Source organism: Paracoccidioides lutzii, assembly GCF_000150705.2.
Source record: "Paracoccidioides lutzii Pb01 unplaced genomic scaffold supercont2.4, whole genome shotgun sequence".
In the NCBI taxonomy this organism is placed as follows: domain Eukaryota; kingdom Fungi; phylum Ascomycota; class Eurotiomycetes; order Onygenales; family Ajellomycetaceae; genus Paracoccidioides; species Paracoccidioides lutzii.
The window spans coordinates 269,657-297,297 of record NW_015440950.1 but is presented as its reverse complement, the minus strand read 5'-3'; the positions used below and the strand labels follow the sequence as shown (position 1 = coordinate 297,297).

At 46.2% G+C, this 27,641-nt stretch overlaps 7 protein-coding genes across 7 annotated transcripts; 4 read left to right on the top strand and 3 right to left on the bottom strand.

Annotated features, from left to right (window-relative positions):
* Window positions 1-312: 312 nt before the first annotated feature.
* On the bottom strand, window positions 313-2,253 carry PAAG_11378 (hypothetical protein; the record flags this gene model as incomplete). The annotated part of the gene is made up of 2 exons (XM_015847038.1): window positions 313-2,118; window positions 2,185-2,253. 2 exons carry the CDS (start codon window positions 2,251-2,253, stop codon window positions 313-315), a joined length of 1,875 nt encoding a protein of 624 aa, XP_015703300.1.
* Window positions 2,254-2,415: 162 nt separating this feature from the next.
* PAAG_11377 (hypothetical protein) lies at window positions 2,416-9,225 on the top strand (the record flags this gene model as incomplete). Its single annotated transcript, XM_015847037.1, has 7 exons — window positions 2,416-2,558; window positions 3,027-3,074; window positions 3,188-3,518; window positions 4,026-4,252; window positions 4,425-4,527; window positions 4,585-7,674; window positions 7,741-9,225. 7 exons carry the CDS (start codon window positions 2,416-2,418, stop codon window positions 9,223-9,225), a joined length of 5,427 nt encoding a protein of 1,808 aa, XP_015703299.1.
* A 1,340-nt stretch (window positions 9,226-10,565) lies between these two features.
* Window positions 10,566-12,127, top strand: PAAG_01843 (integral membrane protein; the record flags this gene model as incomplete). The annotated part of the gene is made up of 4 exons (XM_015844461.1): window positions 10,566-10,619; window positions 10,723-10,799; window positions 10,859-11,770; window positions 11,857-12,127. The coding sequence occupies 4 exons, from the start codon at window positions 10,566-10,568 to the stop codon at window positions 12,125-12,127; spliced, it is 1,314 nt and encodes a 437-aa protein (XP_015701465.1).
* Window positions 12,128-12,572: 445 nt separating this feature from the next.
* PAAG_01842 (beta-lactamase family protein) lies at window positions 12,573-14,055 on the bottom strand (the record flags this gene model as incomplete). The annotated part of the gene is made up of 3 exons (XM_002795908.1): window positions 12,573-12,988; window positions 13,117-13,408; window positions 13,495-14,055. 3 exons carry the CDS (start codon window positions 14,053-14,055, stop codon window positions 12,573-12,575), a joined length of 1,269 nt encoding a protein of 422 aa, XP_002795954.1.
* A 3,871-nt stretch (window positions 14,056-17,926) lies between these two features.
* PAAG_01841 (sterol O-acyltransferase) lies at window positions 17,927-20,023 on the bottom strand (the record flags this gene model as incomplete). The annotated part of the gene is made up of 6 exons (XM_015844460.1): window positions 17,927-18,013; window positions 18,131-18,172; window positions 18,235-18,490; window positions 18,566-19,282; window positions 19,352-19,801; window positions 19,887-20,023. The coding sequence occupies 6 exons, from the start codon at window positions 20,021-20,023 to the stop codon at window positions 17,927-17,929; spliced, it is 1,689 nt and encodes a 562-aa protein (XP_015701464.1).
* Window positions 20,024-21,272: 1,249 nt separating this feature from the next.
* On the top strand, window positions 21,273-24,162 carry PAAG_11376 (hypothetical protein; the record flags this gene model as incomplete). The annotated part of the gene is made up of 6 exons (XM_015847036.1): window positions 21,273-21,282; window positions 21,360-21,483; window positions 21,544-21,732; window positions 21,811-22,162; window positions 22,203-23,924; window positions 24,067-24,162. The coding sequence occupies 6 exons, from the start codon at window positions 21,273-21,275 to the stop codon at window positions 24,160-24,162; spliced, it is 2,493 nt and encodes an 830-aa protein (XP_015703298.1).
* A 1,323-nt stretch (window positions 24,163-25,485) lies between these two features.
* Window positions 25,486-26,247, top strand: PAAG_01839 (hypothetical protein; the record flags this gene model as incomplete). Its single annotated transcript, XM_002795905.2, has 1 exon — window positions 25,486-26,247. The coding sequence occupies one exon, from the start codon at window positions 25,486-25,488 to the stop codon at window positions 26,245-26,247; it is 762 nt and encodes a 253-aa protein (XP_002795951.2).
* Between the last annotated feature and the right edge of the window lie 1,394 nt (window positions 26,248-27,641).

The window sequence follows — 27,641 nt, the reverse complement described above, 5'->3', positions numbered from 1 at the left end:
TGGTCACTTGAAATCACCATAACTCAATGAGACCCCCGATGGCGTGCAAATGATTTGTTCAACTGCAGAACTCTCCACGAGAAGTGATTTCAATGACGAGCATACCCCGAACAGATATTCAGAGGTTTGTATTATTATGTATGTATATTGTAATTCTACAGGGAAATACCATTGCGCTTTGCTAGGCCAGACAAACATCAATAACGTCATTTGCCTGAAAAAACCTTCGCGCAAGAGGTTGGTATCTATGGCAATTCCTAAACTTCGACGATATGCATAAATAGATATCCCAGCCCCTTGGGCTCCTGCACCTCATAGCCGCAGCTGTCCTTCCGCGGGTCTCCCTCCAAACCACCTCCCGAGACCTGTCGTACCACTCTCATTCCTCCTGTTCCCATTTTCGGGCTCCTGCCTTCCTCCCAACCATCTGGGTCGTGGGATGCTCCCATTATCCCCCCGGAACCATTGCGGTGTGTTGGCTGTTTCAATGGTGTTTTTAACGCGGTGGGCAAATGACTGGAAGAAATTCTCTTCCTCCGACTCTTCTTCCGGTGCCAGCAGCGGCACGCGGCTAGAAGGGATAGCCCGATTCGGCGCTCGGGACTGAGTCTTCGAGCGATCTGCGAGGGGTACTCTATTTGTGGGACCAGCAGGCACAGGTGGTGCTGGCCTTTGTACCGAAGCTGCTGCCCTACCTGAATTTGGTGAAAGGCCTAAGGAGCTCGGTCCATTTAATTCCCTTTCAATCAATTCGCGTCCTTCCCGCCAGCCTCCAACACCAAACCCACCACCTTCAATCTCCACATTTTCATCCTCATCTTCGAGGAGGCTAAAATCAAACCAGCTCCTAACTCTCCCGTACAGGTTGAACAACGTCGCACAAACCGGGATCAGTATAAATATTGGGAAAACGTAGTCAAAACCCTTGCCCAGCGGGGTAAGGTTGATGAGACGTCCAAGGAAGTGGTAAAATGTCGTCTTCTTCTGGACGTCTTGGGGAAGGAATGTAAGAAAGTTGTAGGAGAGAGGAACTGTGAGTTTGGCTACCTGTCCTGCGTACCAGCAGGCGCTTTCGCCGTATGTGTTTCGAGGAACTAGGGCTCGGTTACCCCACACTTTGGCATCTGTGATGCCCACGAATGCTGCTGAGCACATGTAAAATATCCACGCCGCGGATGCGACCTGGCCAATAAATCCAATTGGTTCGGATTTAGTGGGATTATGGACCACGGAAAGGGTGACAATAGACACCCGAGGAGCAAAGGACTTGACGATCTCAGACCAGACGACGCAGGCAGACGCCAAGGAAAAAAAGCCCGCAAGAGCCAATCTACCAGCTGGTAGAATATGTACAAAGATATAATACCGTATGGTTGGTGTTATAAATGGAAGTGATCTATTAGGAGAGGAACAAAGGGACGGATGAGAAAACTCAAGCCGCTTGGAGGCGGCAGAGTCGATGATACATTGGGTATCAGCAGCTTCCTTAACTAGGCGTTTCCATGTATTCGTGAAACGCGCGTTTTGATGACGCACTCGAGCCAGGCGTCTAGTTACATCTGCGAGATATCGTGTGGTAATGACAGGAGGGACACTTAATCGTGATGTTTCCGCCCCAACAGAGGCCCGAAGTCTGGATTCAGGAATACTAGTCATGTCGACCAATTCATCGATCCATTCTTGCAAGTCTCGTGGGACACCTGTCTTCCGTTCGCGCAACTGGGACACTTGATATTCCAGTTCTTCAAGGTTGGCCATGGAGTCCGTCAGGTGATCATGTATTCGAGGGGCGCGGGCTTGGATCCTCCTCAGTTTGTTCCCCAGATTTGCATTTCTAATAAGGGTGCGAGGTATGGCTACCAGACCATGACCCATCAGGTATATTGCAAGGGCCAGGCCCCAAAAATAAGCTAGGGCCATGACAAGAGCTTTGAGAGATGTGAAATCAAAGCCATTTTGTATGATAATGTAGATAAGACCTGCAATACCACATCCAAGAACGATTAATTGATACCGTCCGTTCGAACGCAGAGAGTACAAGATACGGTCTTTCGGGGTGCGATATCCGGAATCAATATATTCGCCAAGGAGAGGGAGAACAACCCTGAAGCAAAAGCACTAACTTAGAATATTGGATGAATAGATGATTTGTTGGAAGAAAAGGGGAGAAGGATCCCAACTTACCAAGTCATTGCAAATGTCAGCCAGTAAGCAATCCTCCACGAAACGAGCATCACTCGTGGGGGAAACCATATCCCCGAGCCCGATCCTCCATCTCTAGTGCTTGATGTAAGATCAATGGGGACGAGCAAAATCACGCTTGCAGGCAGCGCAAGAGACAAAAAGACTGGGAAGGTCAGGAAGGCGGGGGTAGAACGTAAGGGAAGATAGAGTCTTAGCAGAAGCAAAACCAAAATGGCTATCATGAGAAGAGATATGCACATAAAGATCCCCGAACCCACATGGGTAGGGCTATGTGCAGCGATCGACGAAAGAGACATGGCTAGGGAGAACGCGGGATCATCAGAGAGAACCTTTGATCAAGGAGGGCTAAGTAGGTAAGACTCCCAGCGACGAAACATGGTAGGTGTATGTATCACTCAGGCTAGTGTTGACTTTCCTCTGAAAACAAGCCCAAAAAAGTGGTTTTGTTCAGAGGTATGTGTTCATTTGAACGTGAGTCGAGGGGGGTATAAAAGGAGGTGGAAGAGAAGAAGTATGTAAATGGAGTCACATAGGTTGGTGACGATAAGTCGTTCATTTTAATCATTGATAATGGGATCCCAACCAATGACGCGTTGATTAGTCAAATAGTCAAATACATAACTAGTCAACTCTAGTTAACTAACCCTGGTTGAATCCAAGCCTTGACTAGGAGGCGGCTAAGTCACGAGGGCGCCTAATTTCTACATTCTCAGAGCAAGGGGTCGAGAAAGTGAATGATCAGCCGATCACGGGATTAAACCATTGCGCCTAAACCCTTTTAGGCTTCAAAACTTACCGCTAGTAGGGGTTTGTTGCGTAAGGTACGGACTCAACACAACCAAAGGCTCGGAGCCTCTGCGTAAACTAGAGTATGTACAGCGAAATCAATGTTCCAAAACGACAATACAAGGAACTGGTATTCCCTACGGTTGAACGAGTGAGCGCTGGCTGACTAACTCGCGCTAACCACTCACTGGCCTAGGTACCTTGGAGCCTCCACCCTTGCTGAGCATCCCATTTCCCTTCAAGGCTTCTTGGGCTGGGACACGGGTTTCCACACCAACGCTCACCATCTCCACCACCACCACCACCACTACTACCACTGGGCACTACGGTCTCCCACCGCCGCTTCCACCACTTGCCGCCGCTGTCGATCATCCCCGAACCTACTTCTTGAAGGTTGTTGGTTCGTGCTGCACTGTGCAGAGCTGGCTGTCTTTCGTCTTCTCAGTTTTCTTTCGCCTTTCTCTCGTCTCGATCCTGGGCATGATAGGCCTAAGAACATGCCCGCAGTCGACGTGACTAGAAGCTTTGTGAGGCCCATCCTTGCTTAGTTGTCTGCCACCACATCTTCAACCACCAAGGCTTAAGGAACAGAGTGACGACGTATTAATTCTTTGTCCATCTTCCGTCTCCTCACACCTGACTACACCCGCTTCCTCCCTTCAAAAGTCGAAATCACGACCTGCTTCAACGGGTCCCGATCTCGCATCAGCCCTCTTTCGATCATCACATATATAGCTCAGGCGTTCCTTTTTCTCGAAACCCTCCCCCCCCTGGGAACTTAATCGCGCCCAACGCCTTACCCGCCTATTTATCCCTCCGTGAAGCCTTGTCCCCTTGCTCTCCACTGCTCTTCTCTCCGTTTGTTGTCACCTTCACAACGTTCCGTCCTACTTTGGTGACAACGTGAGATTTCATTTAATTTCTAAACTTTCGTGGTTGCAACTCCGGCAAAGGTTTATTGATGGTGGTGACGTCGGTTGATGCTTAAATCTTAAAGTCTTGCTATCGTGGAACCTTCTTGAGGCGTTAAACAGGTTCCCGATCGCAAGATGAATCCCGCCAACTTTGCCAGCCATGGAGGCGCAATGCCACTTGGTGACAAACCGCCGGTTCCCCAGATGCAAACCCAACAATCCAAGAACGAAACCACGCATCAAGTCCTCCTCAAAAATATATTTTCAGCTTTGCAGTCGCAGGGCCAATTTCAGGGTTGGCAACGGGAAGTACCTCTTCGAGATCAAGGGGGTAAAATATATCAGATGTAAGATACACTGCGGTTGATCCCTCGTCTACTCCTTTGCCTGTTGGCTGTCTTGGTTTTTTACTTGCTTTGTGGTGGTTTTGATCGCCATTTCATTCCTTGGCTATGTCGAAGTCGTCTTCCAAATTTCAAATTAAATTAACAAATGGCTAACCTTACTTGCCTCTTAAAGCATTTCTTCATTACGCTTGGTCGAACCTCACGTACCCCTTCAGCGGGCTTTATCCGTCGCTGTGTCTTTTGAAGAAAGAATTTTTAAACAATCAAGAGATAGAGTATGTTCTTTTCATTTGAAGACGAACCTGTGTGGCGGTCTTGCTAACCTGTTTCAGGTCGAGTATGAAAGGGAATGTAACAACAAACTTGGGCAGATAAGAGATAGTAGACAGCAACGTGCCGCCAACATGATGCAAAGCGGAATGACCATGGCACACGCCAGCCCTCATGCTGGAATTGCTGCTCCTGGCCAAAATGCCGCACAGACAAACATCTTTCCTACTCAATTTCAACGCCAAATGCAGGGCTCTCCCATACCGATTCAACAACCACAACAGCCGGGTTTGAGAATGAACGCTCCAAATCAACAATCGCCAATGCAACATCCTGGTTTCCTCCAAAACGGTTTACCGCGAGTGAATGCTGGCATCTCTCGTGATGAGGCCGGCGCCCTCCAGCCTCATGAATTAGAACATGTTCGTCAAAGAGCGGAGCAAATGATGCAACAGGCCTCACCCGCAACAATACAAAAGCTGAGATCAAGCTTCCAAAATATGCCTCCAGAGCAACTACAACGACTGGCCCGGGGGGGATTCGATCCAGTTGTACACTTTTTCCGCGCACAGGCTACAAGAGAGCTTAGAAGAAAAAACAACCCTCAAGAGATGATGCTCCCTCAGAACACTGTTCTCGATTCCGCGAATAATACGATCGCCAACCCTATGATGACACCCGCCCAGAGGCAAATACCTCAGTCTCTTATGGGCCTCCAAGGCAATTCTACTATCCCCATTAACGGACAACAGAATCTTGACACTGCAACATATGTGGGAAACATTGACCATATACAAGGGCAACAGGCAGATGGGGTCCGCTCACAAGAAGCTGGTCAACTTGTTGTTCCGGCCAATACCCCCCAGGTCGGAAACCAACCACAATTCAATGCACCCCCGGGCATGTTTCAGGATGGACAGCAAAATGTTAATAGAAGTACTCTTAACCATATGATGCTGGCCCAGCAACACCAACAACGACAGAACCTTCACAACCAACAAGAAACTGTTCAGCATGCCGCACAGTTTCAAGCACAAGCAGCACAGGTCCAGGCTCAGGTTCAAGCACAAGCACAAGCACACGCCCAAGCTCAAGCACAAGCACAAGCGCATGCCCAAGCCCAGGCACAAGCTCAGGCGCAAGCACAGGCACAAGCGCAGGCGCAAGCACAGGCGCAGGCACAGGCGCAGGCACAGGCGCAGGCACAGGCGCAGGCTCAAGCACAGGCTCAAGCACAGGTTCAAGTTCAACAGGCACAGGCACAGGCACAAGCTCAGGCTCAGGCTCAGGCTCAGGCACAGGCACAGGCACAGGCACAAGCTCAGGCTCAGGCACAGGCCCAAGCTCGTGCCCAAGCTGCTGTTAAAGCACAAATGGCAATGTCATCTCAACCAAATCCTCAGCTTCCTCAATCTTTATCCCAGCAAAGCCCTGCAATGTCCGCGATCAATAGACCTGTCGGACCCGGCCAGCTCTCTCAGTCCCAGATTGCCCCTCAGGGTAGGCCTCCGTCAAGACCTCCAGGTATGGGTCAAGAGCAGTCGGTTATGCCCAGTCCCCAACCCGGTGTGCCTCAGGGACTGCCTGCTAGCCTTCGAAGTCAACTGGCCCAAATGTCACCAGAGCAAGCCAACCAGTTTTTACAAAGCAACCAGCGACGTGTTTTTTTAAATAGCCAAGCAATGGCTCGCCCAGGACAACAGCCGGGTGTTCCTGTTCCACAGGTTTTGTCAGATCCAAATCAGCAGCAACAAGCTCCAAATGGCCAATTGGTTAGTGAGGCGGCAATGCGAAATGCCATGGCTATGCCTCCTCAATCCGGCTTAGGCGTGACCCCACCCCAGAATCAGAGCATTCCACGCCAACATCTATCACAACAACAGCGACAGCAGGAGCTTAAGCTCCAATTCGCTCGACAGCAAAGTGCTAGTATAGAGATGACGGAGGATCAGATCAAAGAAATGGATGGACTTCCTTTTCCTCCCCCACTTGTGAATGCAAATGCCAATATAGCGCAACCGCTGCCCAAAGGTGTTAGGACATGGGGACAACTCAAACTTTGGGTAGCCCAAAACCCACATGCCCTTGGCGATGCCACCCTTCCTAAACTCCAGGCCATGCAAAAATATCACTATGCACGGTTGAATTCACTGGGAGAGGCTACCCGAAAATCGGATCCAAGCCTCCTAGTGTCTGGAGCCGCACCACCCGTCGTTCCTGCACACTCCCAGCCCTTCAATCCCCAGCAAGGGATCCAGCCAGGGCAACAGCACCGCCCTCTTCCAAACATGCCTATGATGCGTCCAATTACAGCCAACGAAATCCAGAACGCGCGACAAAAACTCGGCCCTCAGTTGCAGAACTTTACAGATGATCAAATCAAAACCCTCCTGGAGCGGAATCGACAAAGACAGTTTATTGAAGCCCGTAATAGGCAAGCAGCAGCTCAAGCACTTGGAGCTCAGTCGATGAATCAAAATCAACCATTTATTCATCCCCCAGTTCAAGCCCAAACCCAACCTCAACCTCAACCGCAACCGCAACCGCAACCGCAACCGCAGGCTCATCCTCACCCTCTGCCTGTGGCGCAACAGATTCCTGTTCCCTCCCTACAACCACCAACAGCGCAAATAACCCAGGCCCAGATATCTCCCCCAAGCAGCAAGCCAGCAGCAGTTACTGCGGTCAAGGCGCCACGTGCGTCAACTGCTAAACAATCGAAATCTCTCAAACGGCCCAATGCTGACGATGCCGTTGATGTTCAAAATCCGATTACCCAACAGCCGCAACGACAGACCCCGGTTACCCAGCCTACCCCCAAACCGGCCATTCCTGTGACCGCACAACAAAAGACCCTGCTGGAGGGTCATATGCGACGACAACAATCGCAATCGCAACCGAGACAACCCATTACGAAAGCCATTGCTGATGAAATCTGGAACCGCCTTCCTGAACATATCCGGCAGTTATATTCAGAATGCGTTCAGCATGATCGAAACGATACTCCTGTCTCAATGTCACCTGAACACAAAATGATGGTATCAAAAATTCTCACAGATTCTACGGATATGCTCGGGCGTATGGAGGCTTTAATTCACTGGATCGCCAAATTGCCTAATCAAGAGAAAACCCTTCACGCTCTATTGCAAATGGTATGAAATCTATAAGCTCACGCATGATAGAAGGATCTCAAATGCTAACCTCCCGGCTTTATATAGAGAGTGGCATTGATGAAACAATTCAAGGGCCCCGAGTGGCAACTTGTCGATCAGTTTACCATTTCTCAACCACAGGTAGTGTCCGCCATCGCTTATATTAAGAAGTGGTTCGCGGCGATGATCAGTTACCTCCCAAAACCAAACCAGTCATCAGCCGCAGCGGCAGCAGCACGAAATGCTGTGCCCCAAGGATCACCGCCTCAACAACAAAACGTGCAGCCAGCCATCCCACCTCTGAATGCGAGCAACCTTCAGCAACTTGAACAACAGCAAGAAGAAGCTTTACAGCGCACACGGCGAGCACACACTCAAGCGGGACCTACTGCTCCGACAACTTTACAGCCGCCCTTCCCATTAGGAGCGCCATCACCACAGGGTGTTCCTCAGGCATACGGACCACCTGGCTTGACCAAAGACAAATTGGTAATCCCACCAGCAAAGAGGCGGAAGCAAAATCCAGCGGCAGCCAAGACACCCACGCCTTCGTCAACTCCGGCAGCACCAGCAACGACACCCCAGCCTCAGAAGCTGAGCCCTGCCGTAGCAAACCAACCTTCCCCACCTGTGGCAAGCTCCTTTCGATGCCCTGTATCTGAATGCGAACATCATATAAGAGGTTTTGCTTCTCAAGCAGCCCTGGACACCCATGTCGAGGAGATTCACAAGGTTGAGGAACCTGTTGCAAATCCGCTTGAGTTTGCCCTTGAAAGCTATCGTATTGGCCTGGGTATCGATCAAATTGAAAAGAAAACACAGGAAGCAGAAGAATCCAAGCAGAAGAACGCTCCTGGTCCTGAAACTCAGCCACAAACACAAGCAAGCAAACCAATAGCTACCCCTAAGACCAAGAGTGAACATATAGCACCCGGAGCTACACCTATTGGTCGTTCTTTATGCCAAGCTGGCCCAATAAAATCAGCCTCGCCAAGCTCAAACAACGCCAAATTATCTCAAGAACCCCCCGCAAAAGGAGCAACTACGTCGAATTCCAAGTTGGCGCAAACCAAAACCAACAAAAAAGATAGAGGTAAAAACGGAGAGCAAGGTTCCCCTCAAGAAGATATGGTCTTTGTCAAGGACCCGTGGGCTGAAAGCGCGATCTCCCTCGAAAGCATCCGTTCCGCATTTAGTGATGTGGGTGACCAAAGCTTCCCAGGCCTCGGACCGGATCCTATCGATGATGTATTGGCCTCTGAAGCCTTCATGAAAATTCGATCCAATGATACGCCGCAGTCTACAGATACGGGACCTAATACGCAAACCCCCAAGGATACTGACAGTTCCAGGGACGACGACTTAGATATAATGATGAGTGGGACGAGCGATGATAGCTGGATACCGTCGGACTGGGTTAATCTTCCCGGGCAACTTGAAGGGGGTTTGCTCATGAACGAGCCCTGGGAAGAAATCAATTGGGAGGTCATGGAGAAAAGTGAATTCGAATTAGCTGCGAGCAGCTTTGAGCCGATTGTGTATTCGATTTAGCCTGATAAGATTAATAATCTTCATTTTCCTTTTTTCAGATTCGGCTAACATATAAAAACTGATGTGGAGGGGAAATTTCCAATCTACACAATGGATGATTTTCATGACTTGATTTTTTGGTTTCGTTCTTTCTTTGTTTGTTTGTTGTTTCTTTTCTTTCTAATCTTTCCGGGATTCACGAGGAATCATTTCCTTATTTTCTCCTTCCTCGTGATGTTCACCTGCTTTCCGCTTATCATGCTGTTTGTTTTCGCTTTGACCAGCAAGGTGTCTGCGGTGGGGTGTTTCATAGATTTCACGGGGACCATTTGGCACCCCTTTTTCTCGATTTATTAATCTCTAGGTGGTGGGCTTCGTGATTAAACAGGTAATTGAACGGCCTTTGTTTGGCTTCTTGATTTAATTTATGGTGTTTTTCTCTTCCCTTGTTGCTTACTATTGTTTGCAAATCTGGACAAACACCTCGAAGAAACTGTGCTTCTAATGTGGTGGATGAAATAGCTGGATGAGAAGTGAATCATAGCATATAATCAAATGCACTCGTTTTACTTTATCTTCTTGTTTTAGTCAATAGTTCATCGCAATCTTTTATATGCTAATATATCATCATGATCTGTCACTTCTGAACAAAGTGAATAGGAAAATGACTTACAACTGAATATTAATAAATAGATACACTCTGTCAAATGAAAATGTGAGAGATGTAAATCCATTTGTTTTACAAGACAAAAGATGATTTGGTTGGTAAACATCAATTAAAGGCAGAAATGTGAAATAGAGTTAGGTGACAACTATAGAAAAAACAGCTAGCGAGAGATAGTTAACTACTTGAGGATTACTTAGATAATTTTAATTGCATCCCACTTTTAGTGAGGTCTCTCAACCCCAAACTGGTGATAATACAATACTGTTGTTTAATTATGTTGTGAACGTCAAGGTTCATCCAACCGATTATCACGTGATTGCGATAGATCGGATCCGGGAAGTGTTGGGATGGTTTATTCTCTGTTGGTGGGAGGTTGAGCCGGGACCCCAACGCTTGGTTACATCATCACGTGAACAATCGGAGCCGCCCATAACGCGTTAAGCGCTGCGGGTCACCAGATAACAACGCTATTCAGATCTCCACCCATATGCGCATAATCCAGCGGGATTGGATCTCCAGTCCGACCCATATCCCCATATCCTTTGCCACTGCTTCGAACGGTATAGAATTTGCCTAGACGTTCTTTTAATAGAACCGTCTTCTAGCCTCTGTCTGGCTGTGACCTTCAGGCTCCCTGCCCAAACACCAGCATTCCCAATCCTGAAGAGTATATTGTCCGATACTATCACCGAAAATGGCTTCCAAGGCTCTTATACCTTTTCTAGTCATCATGATGCTGGTGACTGGTGTTTGCAATACGATTCTTACAAAATACCAGGCTAGTTCCCTTTTGTTACTTATCGTCGTCCTGTGTCGGAAAGACTCCACTAACAAATGGTCTTTGACAACAGGACATGCAATGCGTGCGTAACTGCGAGTCTCCCGATCCAGAAAAGAGAAAGGTGTTTGAACAGCCTGTTGTCCAAACGTATATTGCACAATTTACTTCCTTTCCATAGTAAAATGGATATTAATATTGGATATCAGACTACAAATGTTTATCGGAGAAATGGGATGTTGGCTGGTCGTGTTTGGATGCAATATCTGGAATCAACACATTAGCAATAGATTTGGCGCTTCGTCTGAAGCATCCCTCTTTGCTGATGGCTATAGACCAGTTGACGGTGCGGGCGATGACCTTGCTGACTCCGATGACGAAGTGGACTCTATCTCCCCCCTGAATGGAAGGGGTAGGCGTCAAAGTTCTTCCAGGAAGCTCTCATCCGTGGAAAATGATGGTAGGATGAAACTTAAGGGATGGAAGGTTTTCCTGTTGGCCGCTCCAGCATGCTGCGATATCACCGGTACAACGCTCATGAACGTTGGGTTGCTTTTCGTTGTTGCTAGCATCTACCAAATGACGCGGGGTGCGCTTGTGCTCTTTGTCGGCCTCTTTAGCGTACTGTTCCTCCGCCGTAAGTTATACCTGTACCAGTGGATCGCTTTGTTCGTTGTTGTTCTTGGTGTTGGGATCGTTGGACTTGCTGGTGTTATCTTCAAAGATCACAAGCCTGAAGCCTTGGAAGGGGTCCTCCAGAGCGTTGTTCAGTTATTTTCAAGGGGGATACAGGAGGAGGACCTTGCAGCCACAACCCCAGTTGCTGTGAAGACTATTATTGGCGTTCTATTAATCGCAGGAGCCCAGATATTCACAGCCGGCCAATTCGTTTTGGAGGAGTGGATTCTTGAGAAATATGCAATGGACCCTCTGAATGTCGTTGGCTGGGAAGGGGTATTTGGTTTTTTAGTTACTCTTGTTGGAATGTTGATCCTCCATCTTGCTATAGGCAGGACGGACAGTGGCAGGCACGGATATTTTGATGTAAGGGAAGGGTGGCACAACATGACCACCAACAGGGCAGTTGCGGTATCGAGTGTTCTAATCATGATAAGTATTGGGTATGTGAAACCCCTTCGGACACATCTCTCCTTATTCCCAACGTATTTTGAAATGCTCTCAATAAATATTAACTAGCATTACCCAGCGGATTCAACTTTTTTGGCCTCAGCGTTACCCGGTCCGTGTCTGCCACTTCTCGCAGCACCATCGACACCTGCCGGACTCTTTTCATTTGGATCATTTCCCTTTGCTTAGGCTGGGAGTCTTTCAAGTGGCTTCAGGTCGTCGGTTTTGCCATGCTTGTTTACGGTACTTTCCTTTTCAACGACATCATCAATCCTCCATTGAAAGCCTGTCTACCTTCGAGCCCGCACAGGGAAGAGCTACTTCCCCAGGAGCCCATTGAACATATCTAGTAATATATTTTTTTTAACGGTTTTGGGTACAATTACCTTTTGGTGATAGATACTATCGTTTGGGACAGGCAACTGTCTTGCTTGAAATTCCCCGCCAGTTTTAATTTTTTGTCACAATCGTTGCGTTTTGTTCTATGACCACCGCTTTATTTCGACATTTAAATATTCAGTACTAGCATTGTTTGTGTTTGGATACGGCGCTCTGAGTGTTGGAAGCGTGTTATGTCAACTCTTCATTTTGAAACGCATTGGCAAGCATTTCTCTAATATGCTATTTATTGTTATTCTCATCCCACAGCTATATTGTTTGAATATCAACTTGCCAGAATTCAAATGTTTTCATGTGATGCACCCCAACTATGATACAATTTGAACCCCTAAATCTTAAGTGCCTTGATAAAGCAGATCCACCAACGTGCCAGAAGAAAGGAACCAGATCTCTCCTTTATTTCAACGAATCGTAAACCTTCTTCTCAACATCTGCCCATAGATCAAACAATTTAACGTCTCCAAACGGCAAGATTTGGGTGCTAATAACCCCAGCTATCCCATGTTCCCTATCACACCACCAGAACAAATTTGCAATTCCCGCCCACATCCCACTCTTCAAGCTCCTTCCGGTCACGCTACTGGTTATCATAAACGATAGGCCCCAGCCCTGAGGCTCATTATTATTCAGGGGATAAAAATCTGGCACGTTCTTGACAAAGTCAGGCTTCGCGTTCAAATGTGTATCTTGCCGGCCAAAGTTTGGCATATGAGGGATCTGATTCTCAAACATCTGGTCGACAGTAGATTTTGTGAGAAGTTGTTGGCCAGTTTTAGGCGATGCCCCGTCATTTAGTAGTGTGGTGAGGATGTCTATAGAGGCTTGGTTAATTCCTAGCCTAAGTGCTTATATTTTCATGGGTTTGTTATAAGGGGGAAAAAATATAGGAAAGAAACAGGTACACAGGGAAAGAGTGTAAATATAAAAATTATCAGCTCACCCAAATAATCCTGTGGGTTGGCGAAACAACCAGCTCCACCAGAATTCAGCATGCCTTTGGTCTCCGTCTTATCATTAGCAATGAGAGGCCGGCGGTACACATGATCTCTTTGCATTAAGATGCCATCCGCGTTCCGCGAATGCATATATGCCAGGTTTGCCTTCATCTCTTCTGAGGGGAGCATGCTGATATTCTTTAACCCGAGAGGCTCGAAGATATTCTTCTGGAAGTAGTCGTTAAGCAGAACGCCAGTAATGCGTTCGACGATAATTCCGGCCCAATCGATGTTCACCTAGAGGCACGGGTTATGATATGAGCATGCGGATGATAGATGATATATATATATTCCTTGTCTTGTTTTTGCTATGCAATACGCACTCCATATTCAAATCCCTCGCCAGGTTGAGATATCAACGGCTGCAAAACATCATATATATGGCCGGAGAATTCATCGTAGCCAATTGGTCGATTACAGTCTCGTAATTGCTTGTGGAAAAAGGAATACCCAAATCCAGCTATTATCATAAAAGAAAACACCCCCTCACCAGTATGGGTCAGCAGCATCCTTAGTGTAATGCCCCTTTTCTTCTCCACAAAAGACCCGTCTTTCTGCACGACCTTAAGATCTTTCAGCTCCGGGCATATGCCTTCAACCTGTTCAGCATCATCTAGGGAAAGTTTCCCTTGCTCTACCAGCTGCATGCAGGCAATCCCCGTAATCATCTTCGTAAACGACGCAATCCAAAAGACAGAGTCCAAAGTCATCGGCTCATTCACACCCTTGCCACGTTTGCCGGCGGCATGGGCGAAAATCTGTTTGCCGTCTCTATTAGCGACGAGAAAGGTCACACCTGGGATTCCTCGCTCCTGGTCCGCACAGGCATCCTCGAGAGCCTGGCGGATGAGGGAGACACATTCGGGAGAGATGTCCTTGCCCATTGCCAATATGGTAATTTTGGGAGTCTCGAGGTCGAAAATGGAGTTAGGGACTCCCTGCTTTCCTGGAAATGTTTATATATCCAGATTTCAGCACACTGGAAGGACTGAATATATGGGTTCAGGAATCTGAGGAGGGTGAACAGAGCGTGTCTAGCTCCAGTTTCCCCACTTCAGTTCTCCTCTTGAGAATGCTTGTCATGCCATCCCCGCTTCTTGGGAGATCCTACCCCTCCTCTATCCATTAATTTAGTCTCCTTAAGGGTTAAGATGAAACCAGTTGCAAGAACATTTCCCTATTCGATAGCTTTTAGAAAAACTAACCATATCACTTTTGCCCTGGGCTAGCAAACGTATCGCCATGCAAGACTTTCTGGGGCGATCCCTATTCGAAGACACATGGCATAATAGGCAGTTAATGGCATATAACAAGATAAGAGCCGGAGTCCCCGTACGTAGATGCGATTCCTGTGCCTTGAAGGAAAATTAAACTCCAGGTATATCACCGCTAGATGGTGGTTCCTAATGAAACCAATGGCCAATTAAGTGAAGCCCTTCGTTTTTAACATCAAAAAGAGCACATTCCTATTGAGAACAGGCATTCCCCACGCTAAACACATTATTTATCCCCTTCGTCTTTCAAGTTAAGTATATCACAGGAAAATACGAGTCTAGCAACTTGTGTAAACAGATTCCTGGCATTGAATGAATTTATTCACCACGAATCACCATTCTGTGGGTGGAAAACACTTGTTTCTGGGTTTAACTACTGTTCGAGAGAAAAAGCTCCCTGCTTATATACAGTTGCTGGCGAATAGGGTAAAAGGCATTTGATGAATCCTTCCAGCGGTCACAAACAAGGAAAAAGAGGTAGTTACACATCTGTGGTGAATGTGACCCAAATAGCACCAAACCATAAACCGGCCCACAGATGATCCAACCGCAAAAGCGCAGAATGAAAACATGAGATGAGATATTCTCGCTTGCAACTGCAATGAAGAACAAAATTATACGCAATCAGTTGACATCATATGATCGTACAGGATGCAATTTTGACAACCAAGGAGGTATGCATGCTCTCTGTGTTTGGCAGGTATACACAGCGCACGGTGAAGGTCTCAAACCTGTCTAACCACCACATCAGGGGGATAAATTTTTAGATTGATCAGTCTCGGAAGAACTCGCACTTACAGCATCTCTCTTTTCCCTGGACTTTTCAGGTTTAAGTGAAATATATAGACGTCGTTTCGGAGCAAACCCTGGGATTCGTATCGGGTAACAAGACCTTACCTGGACCATTGTAGGTACCCGAACAGATCTCGGGAGATCTGGGGCACACAGTTCGTCATTGGTCGGAGTCATCTAACCAGGCGTCAAATTTTCGGCAGAAATACCTGCATATGGATGTGCTCTGTCCGGGGATATCTAGGGTGAGGCTTTTGGTAATCAAAGATGTTCCAAGGTTGCTTTTGAGCGGACATCCATCATTGTATATGTAGTATTGTAGAGTCAAGGCCTTTCGAAGGGCAGAACATAGCTTTATAGAGAGTAATAGGGCTTTGAAGGGAATAATATATGCAGAATAGGCCACTCGAGAGCAGTGTAGCTGTTATATATTTATCTAATTAGAGTGGAACAACAATGAGAAGAGCAGAGTTGAAGATAGAGAGTACATAGATCAGTCGTTTGATTGTAAGACCTTGAATACACTAGTTAACTTGCCTGATTCAGAATAGCAACTTAAGCAAGAGGCTACAGTTTGAACAACTATGATTTTAAACTTAATTACTGTTGTAAAATCATGATCAATTCTGGTTTACCAATCTAAATAAACACAGTCTATTTGAACATGGTTTTAAATCTCGACTGGATAACCTGGCGCCTCATTAGTTAATACTACGTCACTCCTTACACATCTCTGTATTTTTTTGATGATAGTGATTTTATTATATTTCTTAGATTCTTTTGCTTTAAATTAACTTTAGCCTTTTAATTCTAACTTAATACTACAATTTATTTTTAATCCTTGGTTCTGAGAAATGACAAGATTGAACAGAGATATATTAATAATATAATAAGTCAAACAGTTAATCAAATTGAACGATGATTTTTAAATTATCTTTAATTTTCTAACTCATCTCCTTCAACATGCCAAGCATGCCTTTAATTCATTTTAAAATAGTGAAAAGAAATTCTACTAGGAAAGAGGGATGAATTATAATTAACTCAGTGATCACTCATATTATAGAGTTCATGACTGTATGTAATTTAGACGAGAATATTTTAGTTGATTATGATTTTAAAAGAGTCTAACTTATAAATCACATATGTTACTACTACATCTATCTCTACTCAATCTCACCACTCTCAATACCAGGGTTAGGGGTAGATTGAGCGTTAGGATTCGGTTAAAATTAAGCTAGGATTATAGTTAAGAGATACGAACTTTCATCAAGAGCATATAAAAATGTGTTAACGATATTGTGTGGGGTTATGATGACTGGCGCATGCAGCTTTAGTGAGGGGCGTCATGTTTAAACCACCAAGCTTTTTCTGGCTCAATTTACAACCAGGTTCAAAACTGAATGCTCCCGTGGTGTCATTCTCGGGGTAAACAGTGCAATTGTCAATCCCCGTCCAATCACACCAAGATGTGGAGGGGAATTAACATTTCAAGCTCATTTAGCATAGAAACGGATCCACTACTCCGAACAGAGATAACGAGTTAGTTAACTAGTCTTAGGTTAAAAACGCTCAACATATGGCGGATCGTCTCCAGACTCCGTCGGGCGGAGTTACTTCAAGGGATCGTGATCAAACATCCTTTCTTTGTCCATCCGAAAAGGTGCATATGAATATACTGGGGGAAATTCGAATCTGCCTGGTTTCCTTAACACTCCTCAACAATTTTGATTAATATTGATCATGACGATCAAATAACATTAACATCCCAAGAGATTTCTTTGTGTCTTATATGGTGGTTCCCCACACCCTGAGCGTGAACACCAGAGCTTACTGACCGACCCCGGACTCGTTCTGAGGTTTGTTTACGAACTTTGGGTCATGGACAGGTTGGATCCGAAGTATATTCGTACCTAACTTTACAAAGGGCCGGCAGTCTATGATTTTGGTTTTCGGGCATGGTCCGTATATTATTATGCTTTGGATTATTTGCAGACGTCCATCACAGAGAACCTATCCCTAAACGCGGGAGCCTTTAGGTGAAACCTTCCAGTAGTTAATGGAAAAGGAGTATCTATTGTGTTAATTTGTTACCCAACGCTGCGATGCACCCTCTATCCCACACCACTGACCTCAGGCTCCAACCTCTCATTATCTTCGTGCCACAGAAGCGATTTGTTACAGCTGGTCATAAAAGGCGAACCTGCAACGGCTGGAGAATTTTGCTAGAACCTGCAAGAAGAACCATTCTCTTATCGGATTTCTTATACTTCTCGACTCTCTTTGTTTCTTCTTCGCGTCTGGAAGTCTATTCGCACCCCGTGTGCATTTAGTTTCTCTAGGTTATCTGAGTAAGGAAAGTGCAGCAGCATGAATATAATTCATTTACTATATTTGAGGACGAAAATCGACGTTATTCAAAAGATCCAGTAACAAATACACAAGGGAATATGCAAAATCACAGGAGTTTAGTATACAAACTAACAAGTCTATGAGGTATCAAGGCTAAGGATAAAAATAAACCTAAAAGAAATTCACACAAAGCATTCGACAATTTTATATTAGCAGGGTCGAGAAGGAAGCGTGCAAACTAAACAAGATAGGGGCTGGGCACGGAGGAAATGAAAAACAACGTCTGACGGCTCGATATATTTCCGCATAACCCTGTCAATTTTTCTTCTAATTTTATTCCTCAATTGGTGCTGGAGGTATGTCTTTGGTGCCTTCCAAGGGAGTAATACAAAAGCGGCTTCGTCTTATTAGGTGACGAGGTGTAAACCTAGGAGTGTACGAGGTATTTTTGTATCTAAACAAGAACATAGAGTGCGCACATCTAACTCCAGAGTCAGTTCTCAAGCCATTTCCTCAACTGATCTAGTTCGAGGACCCAACGTACCAGGGAGAGACCGATAATCATGGAAATCCAAAAGCAAACATTCTAAATGAAGACTCAAAGATTAACTTGGGTATGAGTGATTGTAAAAGTAATGCACTACTAACATTGAATGTTTTCCGACCCCTGACAAACCTGGAGCGCTGTACGGCTACAATAGGTAGCTGCGACATCATCGCGAGAATCCCATACCCTCGAATTTTCTTTGTGATACAGGCCATAACCAGCTCATGTCCGATGGAGCTTATGAAGAATGTAAGAGCCATTGCCCCAGAGCTGGAAAAGTGATGTAAAGAGGAGAAATAAACATGGCGTCGAAGGAAATGATGGACAGGGATATTCCACTCTCTAGAGAACTCCAGCCTACACGAACAGACCATGTTAGCATATGGAAAATAATATGTTCCATAGCAAAACGATGAGGAGACGCGTTCATACCAGTCGCAGGAGTTCCACCAGTCAGCATAGAATTTGCGATCCGCAAAGCGCGTAATTTCCGCAAAGGCGTTCAGCGTATATTCGAAAATAACAAGAAAGACCAGTAGAAAAGTTATTACAAAAGGTAATAACATCATGCTAATTGTTTCTGCCAGGACTAAAACCTTCTCGGACTTGCTGCCAAGGCTCTGCAGCCTTTCAGCAGATTCGTCGAGTACGGGAATGATGAATTCTTCGCTAATATTTGTAAGTAAGAATATGCAGCCAAAAACGGCCAAAGTTTTGAAGAAAACTTCTGTCCATCGGATTTCCTTCGTGCGTGGATATTCGAGTTCGTAGCATAGAGTAGGGCAGAGCAGATAATCGATGTAATTGCGCAACGTAAGATTCTGGGGGTATGAAACGTGGCCGAGAGGAGAGGTTAACTCTTTTGCAAGGTCCGAGCGGAGTTTGGAAAGCGATTGTTGGGATTTCTCTTCTGTTTCGTTAGACTCCGATTCCGTACTCTCGTCCATCGTCCGACTCTTAGACCGTGGATAGCGCACAGCTGCACACAATGATTGGGACTCCGGTATGTCTAAAGCGGATAGACGAAGTTCGGTCTCCCTCAAATGTCCATTGTAGAAGGCGTAGGAATGCATTTTCATTAGAAGCGTTAAGGTATGTAAGATAAAGAATACTTGGGCGGTCCAAGTCCATTCAAGCAGGAATGGCACACTGAAGGAAACAGATAATCAGTATATTGCTTTAGTTCTATGATTATGATAACGCGAAGAGGGCACATACGCTACCCATAGAGAGAGCCATGCGAATTGAAAGATACTTTGCAATACCACCCCTCCTCTCAACCACCTTAGCCAGCCCCCGCCGTTTCTAATGATTAAATGGAGTGGGAGAGAGAATGCGGTACTTGCGACCATGGCAAAGTCACAAAAACCCAATTGCCAGACGTTCGCAGAGAACAACAGCCACACTTGTACGCGAAATGGATAACCAGTATCTTTTATGTTGCGCACAACCGTCGTCATCACCATGATAAACAGACTAACCCAGAACAACGAAAAGAAGCCATGGAAATCTCGATAGTCGCTATTTGGGTCGAAATGTGATACCCTGGGTTTGTATTCAATGGAGTAGAATAATCTCTGTCTTGCCTGAGCTCGCATCTGCTTCCTTGCGCATGATATCGACTGTACAGAGGGAGGCGCGTCGTCTGGAATAGGAGTTGAACGGCCACTGTGACAAAGAGGTTAGGAACGGCCGGAGTCGCACAAAAGAGGAGATATTGGGAGAACAAATTCAAGGGTGAGAAAGTATCTACCTTGGTATATCTAATAACATTCTATCCACGCCTGCTGGCGGAGTGAGAACGTGCTCTTCATTTTGGTTTCTCGACCGGACTGCTCGTGACCGTAAGACGCTGGTTCCAGCGTCGCCGTTGAGATGCCCGGCGGGCATGGTGAGGAAGGATAAACGAAGGACTGCAGGATAGGAACAGAAATGATGGTGGTTGACAGGAAGAGATTATAATACGGTAAACATGGTCAATATAGGCATTGACGGAGACACCGCTGGCTCAATGCCTCAGGATTGAATAAACAAACACCCCCATAAAATAACATTTTTCACAGATGCTTCAGGTGAACCTTCCTGGATGATGTCAGCCGCTCCCGCAGCCGCACGCCGCTCTAGCGCTGATTAGGAATTGTGCTGACTTCATGAAGGAATTGGAAGGCTACATAGCCTGCATAACCCCTCTTGCAGAGGTTAAATCAGCACTAAGAAATCTGTCAAGCTTTCTTTGACCTGCAGAAAATACGGAGTCGCGTTAGTCACCATCAGCCGCTTCTGGCGTTCTCAGCTCTGACACGGCTTTTATATGCGGAGACATGCTCCACCTAGAATAGGCCCAATCTGTTAACAATAGAAACATATCCCACTGAAGTTCCTTGTGCTGTTTACTATCCAATTTTCTAGCCAGTCGAAATCTACCCGAAAGACTCGCAAAAGAGCTGGATCAGGTAGACATATTCACAACCCGGGGGTGGGTGTGTTTTGTGGACGAATTCCAGGGCGTCATGAGCACAACACGTATATGAGCCATAAATGGGTCAATCACCTTTGCAACTGTAAAACATTTGAAGCATACACAATACATAGAAACGGTCCCTAAGTATGTGTAAAGGCTCCGCCTGGTTAATGGATCCCATCTGGCATCCGTAGGAGCTTAAAGGAAGCTTCCACAACATGTTGTGTTCAAACTACGAAATATTTAATATTTAGCGCCTCTGTGGATCAGCCTGGTGGAAGCTGCATACTCCGTACATAGCCTTGAAATAGTGTTAGCCAAACTGAATAACAGAGCTGTACTCCGTACTTAATAGGTACATCAACTCATCAATTCCCCAGTGGTGGATGTCAAGGTTTAAAAATGGAGCAAATCACGTGAATTATCAAAGTGGATTTTCCGCTAGACCGTATACGGCTAGCTACGAAGTTTACCCACCTTGGGCAGAACAAGATCGCTGACGCCCATGAATCTCGAGATGTGAAAAGCAAAAGTGAAAACAGGGACTGGACACGCCAAACGTTCCTTAGAGGCCCAGAAACGAACGACATCAGAGTAGACCCTCCAGTTTCAAGGTCCTGGCGCCCTTGGTGACCAACTACTTTTCGTTGTGCCTCGTTTGGGGTCCTTGCGACCACAATGAGTTCCCGTAAGTTCATGTTACTCCGCCCTCCCTTCCTCCTTTCTCTCCCCTGCTTTGGAACCTCTGTCTAATATCAATCCTAGTAAAGCAATTCATTCGGAATGTGCGAGCGTCAAAAACTATCGCGGATGAACGGTCAGTGATTCAGAAGGAGAGCGCTGCGATTCGAGCCAGTTTCAGGGAAGAGAGTGCAGATTCAAATATAAGGTATGTGGGAAAGACAACGTCAGGTATCTGGCAGAACCCTTTTCTAACGCGGTTTTACAGGAGGAGGAATGTGGCGAAACTACTCTATCTTTTTACGTTGGGTGAGAGGACGCACTTTGGTCAGATAGAATGCCTCAAACTCCTGGCATCCCCGCATTTTGCGGACAAACGATTGGGATATCTAGGAACAATGCTGCTCTTGGATGAGAATCAAGAGGTTCTGACACTGGTAACAAATTCATTGAAAAAGTTGGTCCTGCGAATTTCATTCTATCCCTTTTTTATCTTTTTAAAAAGAAATTAACTTTGTCCAATTGTGCCGCGCAGTGATCTAAACCACTCGAATCAATATGTCGTTGGTCTCGCCCTCTGTACATTGGGGAATATTGCTTCTATTGAGATGTCGAGGGATCTATTTCCCGAAGTGGAGTCTCTCATATCCACAGCAAATCCCTATATCCGCCGAAAGGCCGCTTTGTGTGCCATGCGTATCTGTCGAAAAGTCCCTGATCTCCAAGAACATTTTATAGACAAATCCAAGGCTCTTTTGTCGGATCGAAACCATGGAGTCTTGCTGTGTGGCCTCACCCTCGCAACAGAGTTCTGTGAAGAAGATGAGGCAGTAGGTGGACATGAGGTTATTGACAAATATCGACCCCTTGTCCCAGGCCTCGTCAAGGTTTTAAAAAGCCTTACGACTTCTGGGTACGCTCCGGGAGCACGATGTCTCTGGAATCACCGACCCATTCTTGCAGGTAAAGATCCTTCGGTTCCTAAGAGTCCTTGGCAGAGGCGATGTCGCTACGAGCGAATTGATCAACGATATCCTCGCCCAAGTCGCTACCAATACTGAGTCCTCCAAAAATGTTGGAAATTCCATACTTTATGAGGCTGTCTTGACCATTCTCGACATTGAAGCGGATTCCGGTCTTCGTGTACTAGGAGTGAACATCCTCGGAAAATTCTTAGCTAACAGAGACAACAATATTCGATATGTGGCGCTCAACACCCTCATTAAAGTAGTGGCTGTGGAGCCCAATGCCGTCCAAAGACATAGAAACACGATTCTAGAATGTTTACGGGACGCTGATATTAGCATACGGCGGCGGGCTTTGGATCTTAGCTTTACCCTTATCAATGAAGGCAACGTCAGAGTTCTTGTCAGAGAACTCTTGGCGTTCCTTGAAGTTGCCGATAACGAGTTCAAACCCATTATGACAACTCAGATAGGGATAGCTGCCGATCGATTTGCCCCCAATAAACGATGGCACGTCGATACTATGCTTCGGGTCCTTAAACTTGCTGGTAACTATGTCAAGGAACAGATTTTGTCTTCTTTCGTTCGCCTTATTGCAACAACTCCAGAACTCCAAACCTACTCCGTCCAGAAACTTTACACTAGTTTAAAGGAAGATATCTCTCAAGAAGCGTTAACCCTTGCTGCTTCCTGGGTTATTGGCGAGTATGGGGATGCTCTCCTCCGTGGTGGACAATACGAAGAGGAAGAACTAGTGAAGGAAGTTAAGGAAAGTGATATAGTGGACCTTTTCACCAACATACTTAATAGCACCTATGCGACCCAAGTCGTGACCGAATACATTATTACGTCTGCAATGAAATTATCGACAAGAATCACGGAACCCGCACAAATCGAGCGTATTCGACGTCTTCTTAGTAGTAGATCTGCAGATCTGAGCGTCGAAATTCAGCAAAGAGCGGTAGAGTACACTAATCTGTTTCGGTATGATCAAATCAGGCGTGGAGTGCTGGAGAAGATGCCTCCCCCCGAAATCCGGGAAGAACAGAGGGTATTAGGGGAAGCGACAAATAAACGGCAAAGCAGAATGTTGAAAGACAAGTCCAAAAAACCTGCCAAGCCATCAGAGCAGGATATACTCCTCGACCTTATGGGTGGCTCCGACGATAGTTCCGCCAATATCGCCTCCACGGCCAATGAATCCCAGAATACGGCTGACCTATTGGCCGACATTTTGGGCGGAGGCTCCTTACACGCCACTACTCCCAGTCCTTCTCAACCCGCACCCGCCCAGTCGCCCAATATAAGCGCTATTATGGATCTTTTTGGTTCGAACGGCACCTCACCAGCGCCTCAGGCGCCACAGCCGTCCTCATCGATTGGGCTTCTGGGAAGCCTCGAGACACCTGCCGCTCAAACGCCTCCCCCAAGCTCTGCACCTCCTGCCCAAACTGTATTCGAGAAGAACGATTTGTTATTGGCACTCCAAATCCAACGGAGTAGCGCTGGAGCTCAAATATTGGCTCGTTTCCGGAACACGTCTGCTTTTGACCGCTTCTCCGGAGTTGGGTTGCAGGTGGCGGTACCTAAAACTCAAAAACTTCAGCTCAATGCCATCAATAAGTCTGATCTGGAAGGTGGAGAAGAGGGAACTCAGGGAATGAGAGTTACTTGTATAAATGGGGTATGTAATTTTTTTTTTTTACTCTGTTATTCCTTTTCGTCGTCCTTTTTTTTCTTACCTCCTACCACACAACCATTCATTCTGTTTTCGAAAAACCATTTTTGATTCCTGACTAACGACTCATGTTTTTGCGCAATCGCAGCCCTTGTCAGGGAAGCTTCGACTTCGTCTTAGAGTCACCTACTCCAAGAACGGAGCACCTCCAGTGACTGAGCAGCTAGCTTGGACAGAACCTTGAGAAGGAGAGATAATGTTTTGGTAATGTTGGTCGTGACCTTTCAACTGAACGCCTTACTCTTTCCCTCCCCCCACACCCTTTCCGCTTATCGCAGCCTATTGTCAAATATATTACTGGAGATGATAGGCTGTAGTCTCTACATAGACATATGCGCTTAAATGATAGTAAATTCAAGATGCCTCAATTAAATTTTCAATTTACGTTGTTCATTGCGTTCATTTGCATTATTATATTATGTTCATCTTCTGTTTGTGTCTCAAATGCTTTATTGAAATGTCCTGCTAATAAAGTCTTAAGGGATCTGAGCATTTACAATTCACACGTTCTTCCAAAATTCCCCTTTTGTGGTTTTTCTTGATGCGCATTTTCAATAAATGACCTAATTTTCTTGCATACCTCGCCTGCGCAGTTATGGTAAAACTTTTGTATCCTGTTGCCAATTCCTGGTTTGTTTGGAAAAGGCAAGATCGTACGCTGTTAGGACCTGCCATTTCTCAAAGCATGCCACCGAAATCAATGCTGTGAGTATTACAATGCGGTGTGAGTTTACAGAGTGCAGCGCAGACACAGCCACGTCCACGAGTTTACCTTCCCCTCTATGCCCAAACTCTCAGTCGTACTGTGCTGCAAAATTGTACGCTTACTGGGAAGTGCGCATTCCTGCTCTTCACTGGCCTCCTATTCCTCCCTCCCGCACTATGTTCCCGTTTGGGGGGACTTGGAGGTGAATAGGGGGCTAAGGGGTGCTCCGTCTTATGAGCTCACCCCCCATCCCCTCCCCCCTCCCGCTGCTGTTTCCCAGATCCTCCATCCAGCCCCTATTCAGAGAAAGGACCACCGCGAGACGAGCTCTCCTGTAGAGAAAACAAGACCACTTTCTGTGCTCATCCCAAACTCTAACTGGTACTGCTCCTATAGACTCTTAACCCAAAATGAACTAAACCCAGACTGCTCTCAGTGTATGGTTTATTCTACGAGATACAATGATGTCAATATATGCGTTTAATATATCTTCCCCTACAGCTGGAAAGAGCAAGGCTAGAATCTTATTATTACCAGGAGGTTTTTCTATTTCACAGTTCCCTCCCTGCTTCTTCATCTCCTCTTCCTTTTCCTCACGACGTATCTACCCTCATTCAGTTCGCAAGATCCACATCTACATAGCGCCGTGTATAAATTTCGTCTCCGTGCGCAAGAGTCCTTATATAAATATATACTGCCTCTGTCGGTATTCCGATTTGCACATACTACTTATCTTTCTTAGAACAGATAAATATATATCCAAAGGATCAGCAAATAGAAGAATACATATTCTAGCCAGCGATGTTGGAACCCACATTTCAGCCGCCGCGCCATCTCTCTTTCCCCCAGACAGTTCCAAGTCTGCGACAGTGCTACATGAAGGGGCGGGAATGGGAAGCCGCTTTGGCCCTTTGCGAGCTTTCCCTCGTTTATCGCCAGGACGCAAACAACAGGACCACAGCAGTTGGCAGGCGCAACAGCTACCCGCTAGACTCCACAGATGATGCGCCTCTAGCGGCTCTGCCTTCACCTGCGGTGGACTATCCCAGCGATACCGACTCTGAGCTTCACCAAACGTCTTGCACGCTCTTACATCTTGCGCGCAACGATTCCTCCGACACTATACCGTTGGACCCGGACTCTCCAGAAGCGGCAGATGCCTCGCAAATCAGATCTCTGGAACATAGCTCCCACAACATAGCGGCGCAACCTCTCCCTCAGGATTCATCCGAAGATCCTCAAACACCATACGCACCCGTTCCCAACAGCGTCAATTCCACCGTACATGCACAAGAATGTGGCGACCAAGGGAGTGAGATTTCGTTCGGAACAGTGGTCCTTCGCCTTAATGCCCCTGCCAAGCTTAAGAGTAGCGTATCAGCTTGCAAGCGTGCATCACCACCAACTCCAGAACCAACAAGGAGATCCACAAGGAAACGGAAGGAAAGCCGCCTCATGATCGAGTCTCGGGAATCGCAAGCCCTGGAGGATTCATCCAGAGCATTACCAAAAAATCTAAGGTCCCATCCATGTAAACATGCCTCCGTCGCCGCCTTTTGCTAATCTTGCGATCTCCTTTCAGATACTCTAGGATATTGGATAGCAAAGGCGTCGGAGGAGGCTTTGGTGTTGTCAAAAGCCCTCTTGCTTTTCCCACTTTCATTCATCGCATGTTTGTTTTCCATATTTCCATACCTTTTTACTTATCGCTTTTGGGAAACTGGGTTCAATATCCCTTTGCCCCCTTACCCGTTCTCGATACTTTGCGATGTTTGGATATTTTATTCCTTCTGATAACATGTACATTCCTCTATCTACCCTATTCGGTTTTAATGTCGGTAGTGTCTGAAATTCCTCCTCTCGCCACTTCTTATGTTTGTAAATTTTCGGTCGTCTCTATGTTCGTTGGAAATACCATGTATCGTCACCTGTACAGCTCCATTCCTTTATCCCTTCCACCTTTCTGGTCAAATATCTGGATAGTTGAATCTTGGGTGCTCTCTGGCCCCCCCCTTTCCCAACACAATCACATGTGCTGTTTTCATGTTTTGTCTTGGGTGTTTGGCATTCATAAGTGCTCAATATCCTCCACTCGTTGTATCACCAGCTATATATTGAAGTTACCATGGGTAGTTCACCTGAATAAAACACTATACAGCTATCCATACAAATCCGTCAGCTAAGAGAGTAATATCCTGTTGAGTATCTTCACTTCTTTTTACATAAAACGGGGGCCGTGGAAAGTAACAAGTAAAATGCATCAAGATTGGTGCTGGAACTAAAAATGAGGTCATTGCGTGTATATCATGTGACTTGAGAGCAGAGTATAAAAAATGACCTCAACTTTGGGTTTGTCCCTCTAATTAGTTAAGGTTTGGCATTCTTTTAAACCTGAACGGTTAAGTTAAAGGAACGAGATATGCTTATCTTGAGTTACCATAATTTCGACGTCAGGGGAAACCAGCCTAATTCTCCAGCAACTAGCCCCTCGCTTTCTTTGAAAAACAATGCATGACAGGAAGGCTTTCAGCAGGGTTCCACTGCTTGAAGCCTTTTAATGCATACATACGTATTTCTCGACAATTCCGCGTTTCCCACGCCTCATTTTAATTCTGCACATGCAGTGACTGCACTTCGCCCCCAATCCACGCGGACTAGCTATCAAGCTCAGGTTTTCTCCAGTTGCGTCCTCACGGAGGCAGCCAGTTGCCACAGACATTAGCTTCTGGAGTGGAGTGAACAAGAAAACGGGGGCCAGCCTGTTTAACTAACTGACCTACCTGCTTCCGGTATACTCATCGTAAACTGCGACGGCATCCCCCCCCTTCCCCACCCCCCCTCCCCGGCCATCTCGCAATGCAGAAATCGCCGTCAAAATAAGAACATGCACAATGACGTCTATGGGGCGATGGCAGTGTGAGCAGCCAGCCCAGTTTCCGAACTAATAGTTTAAACTT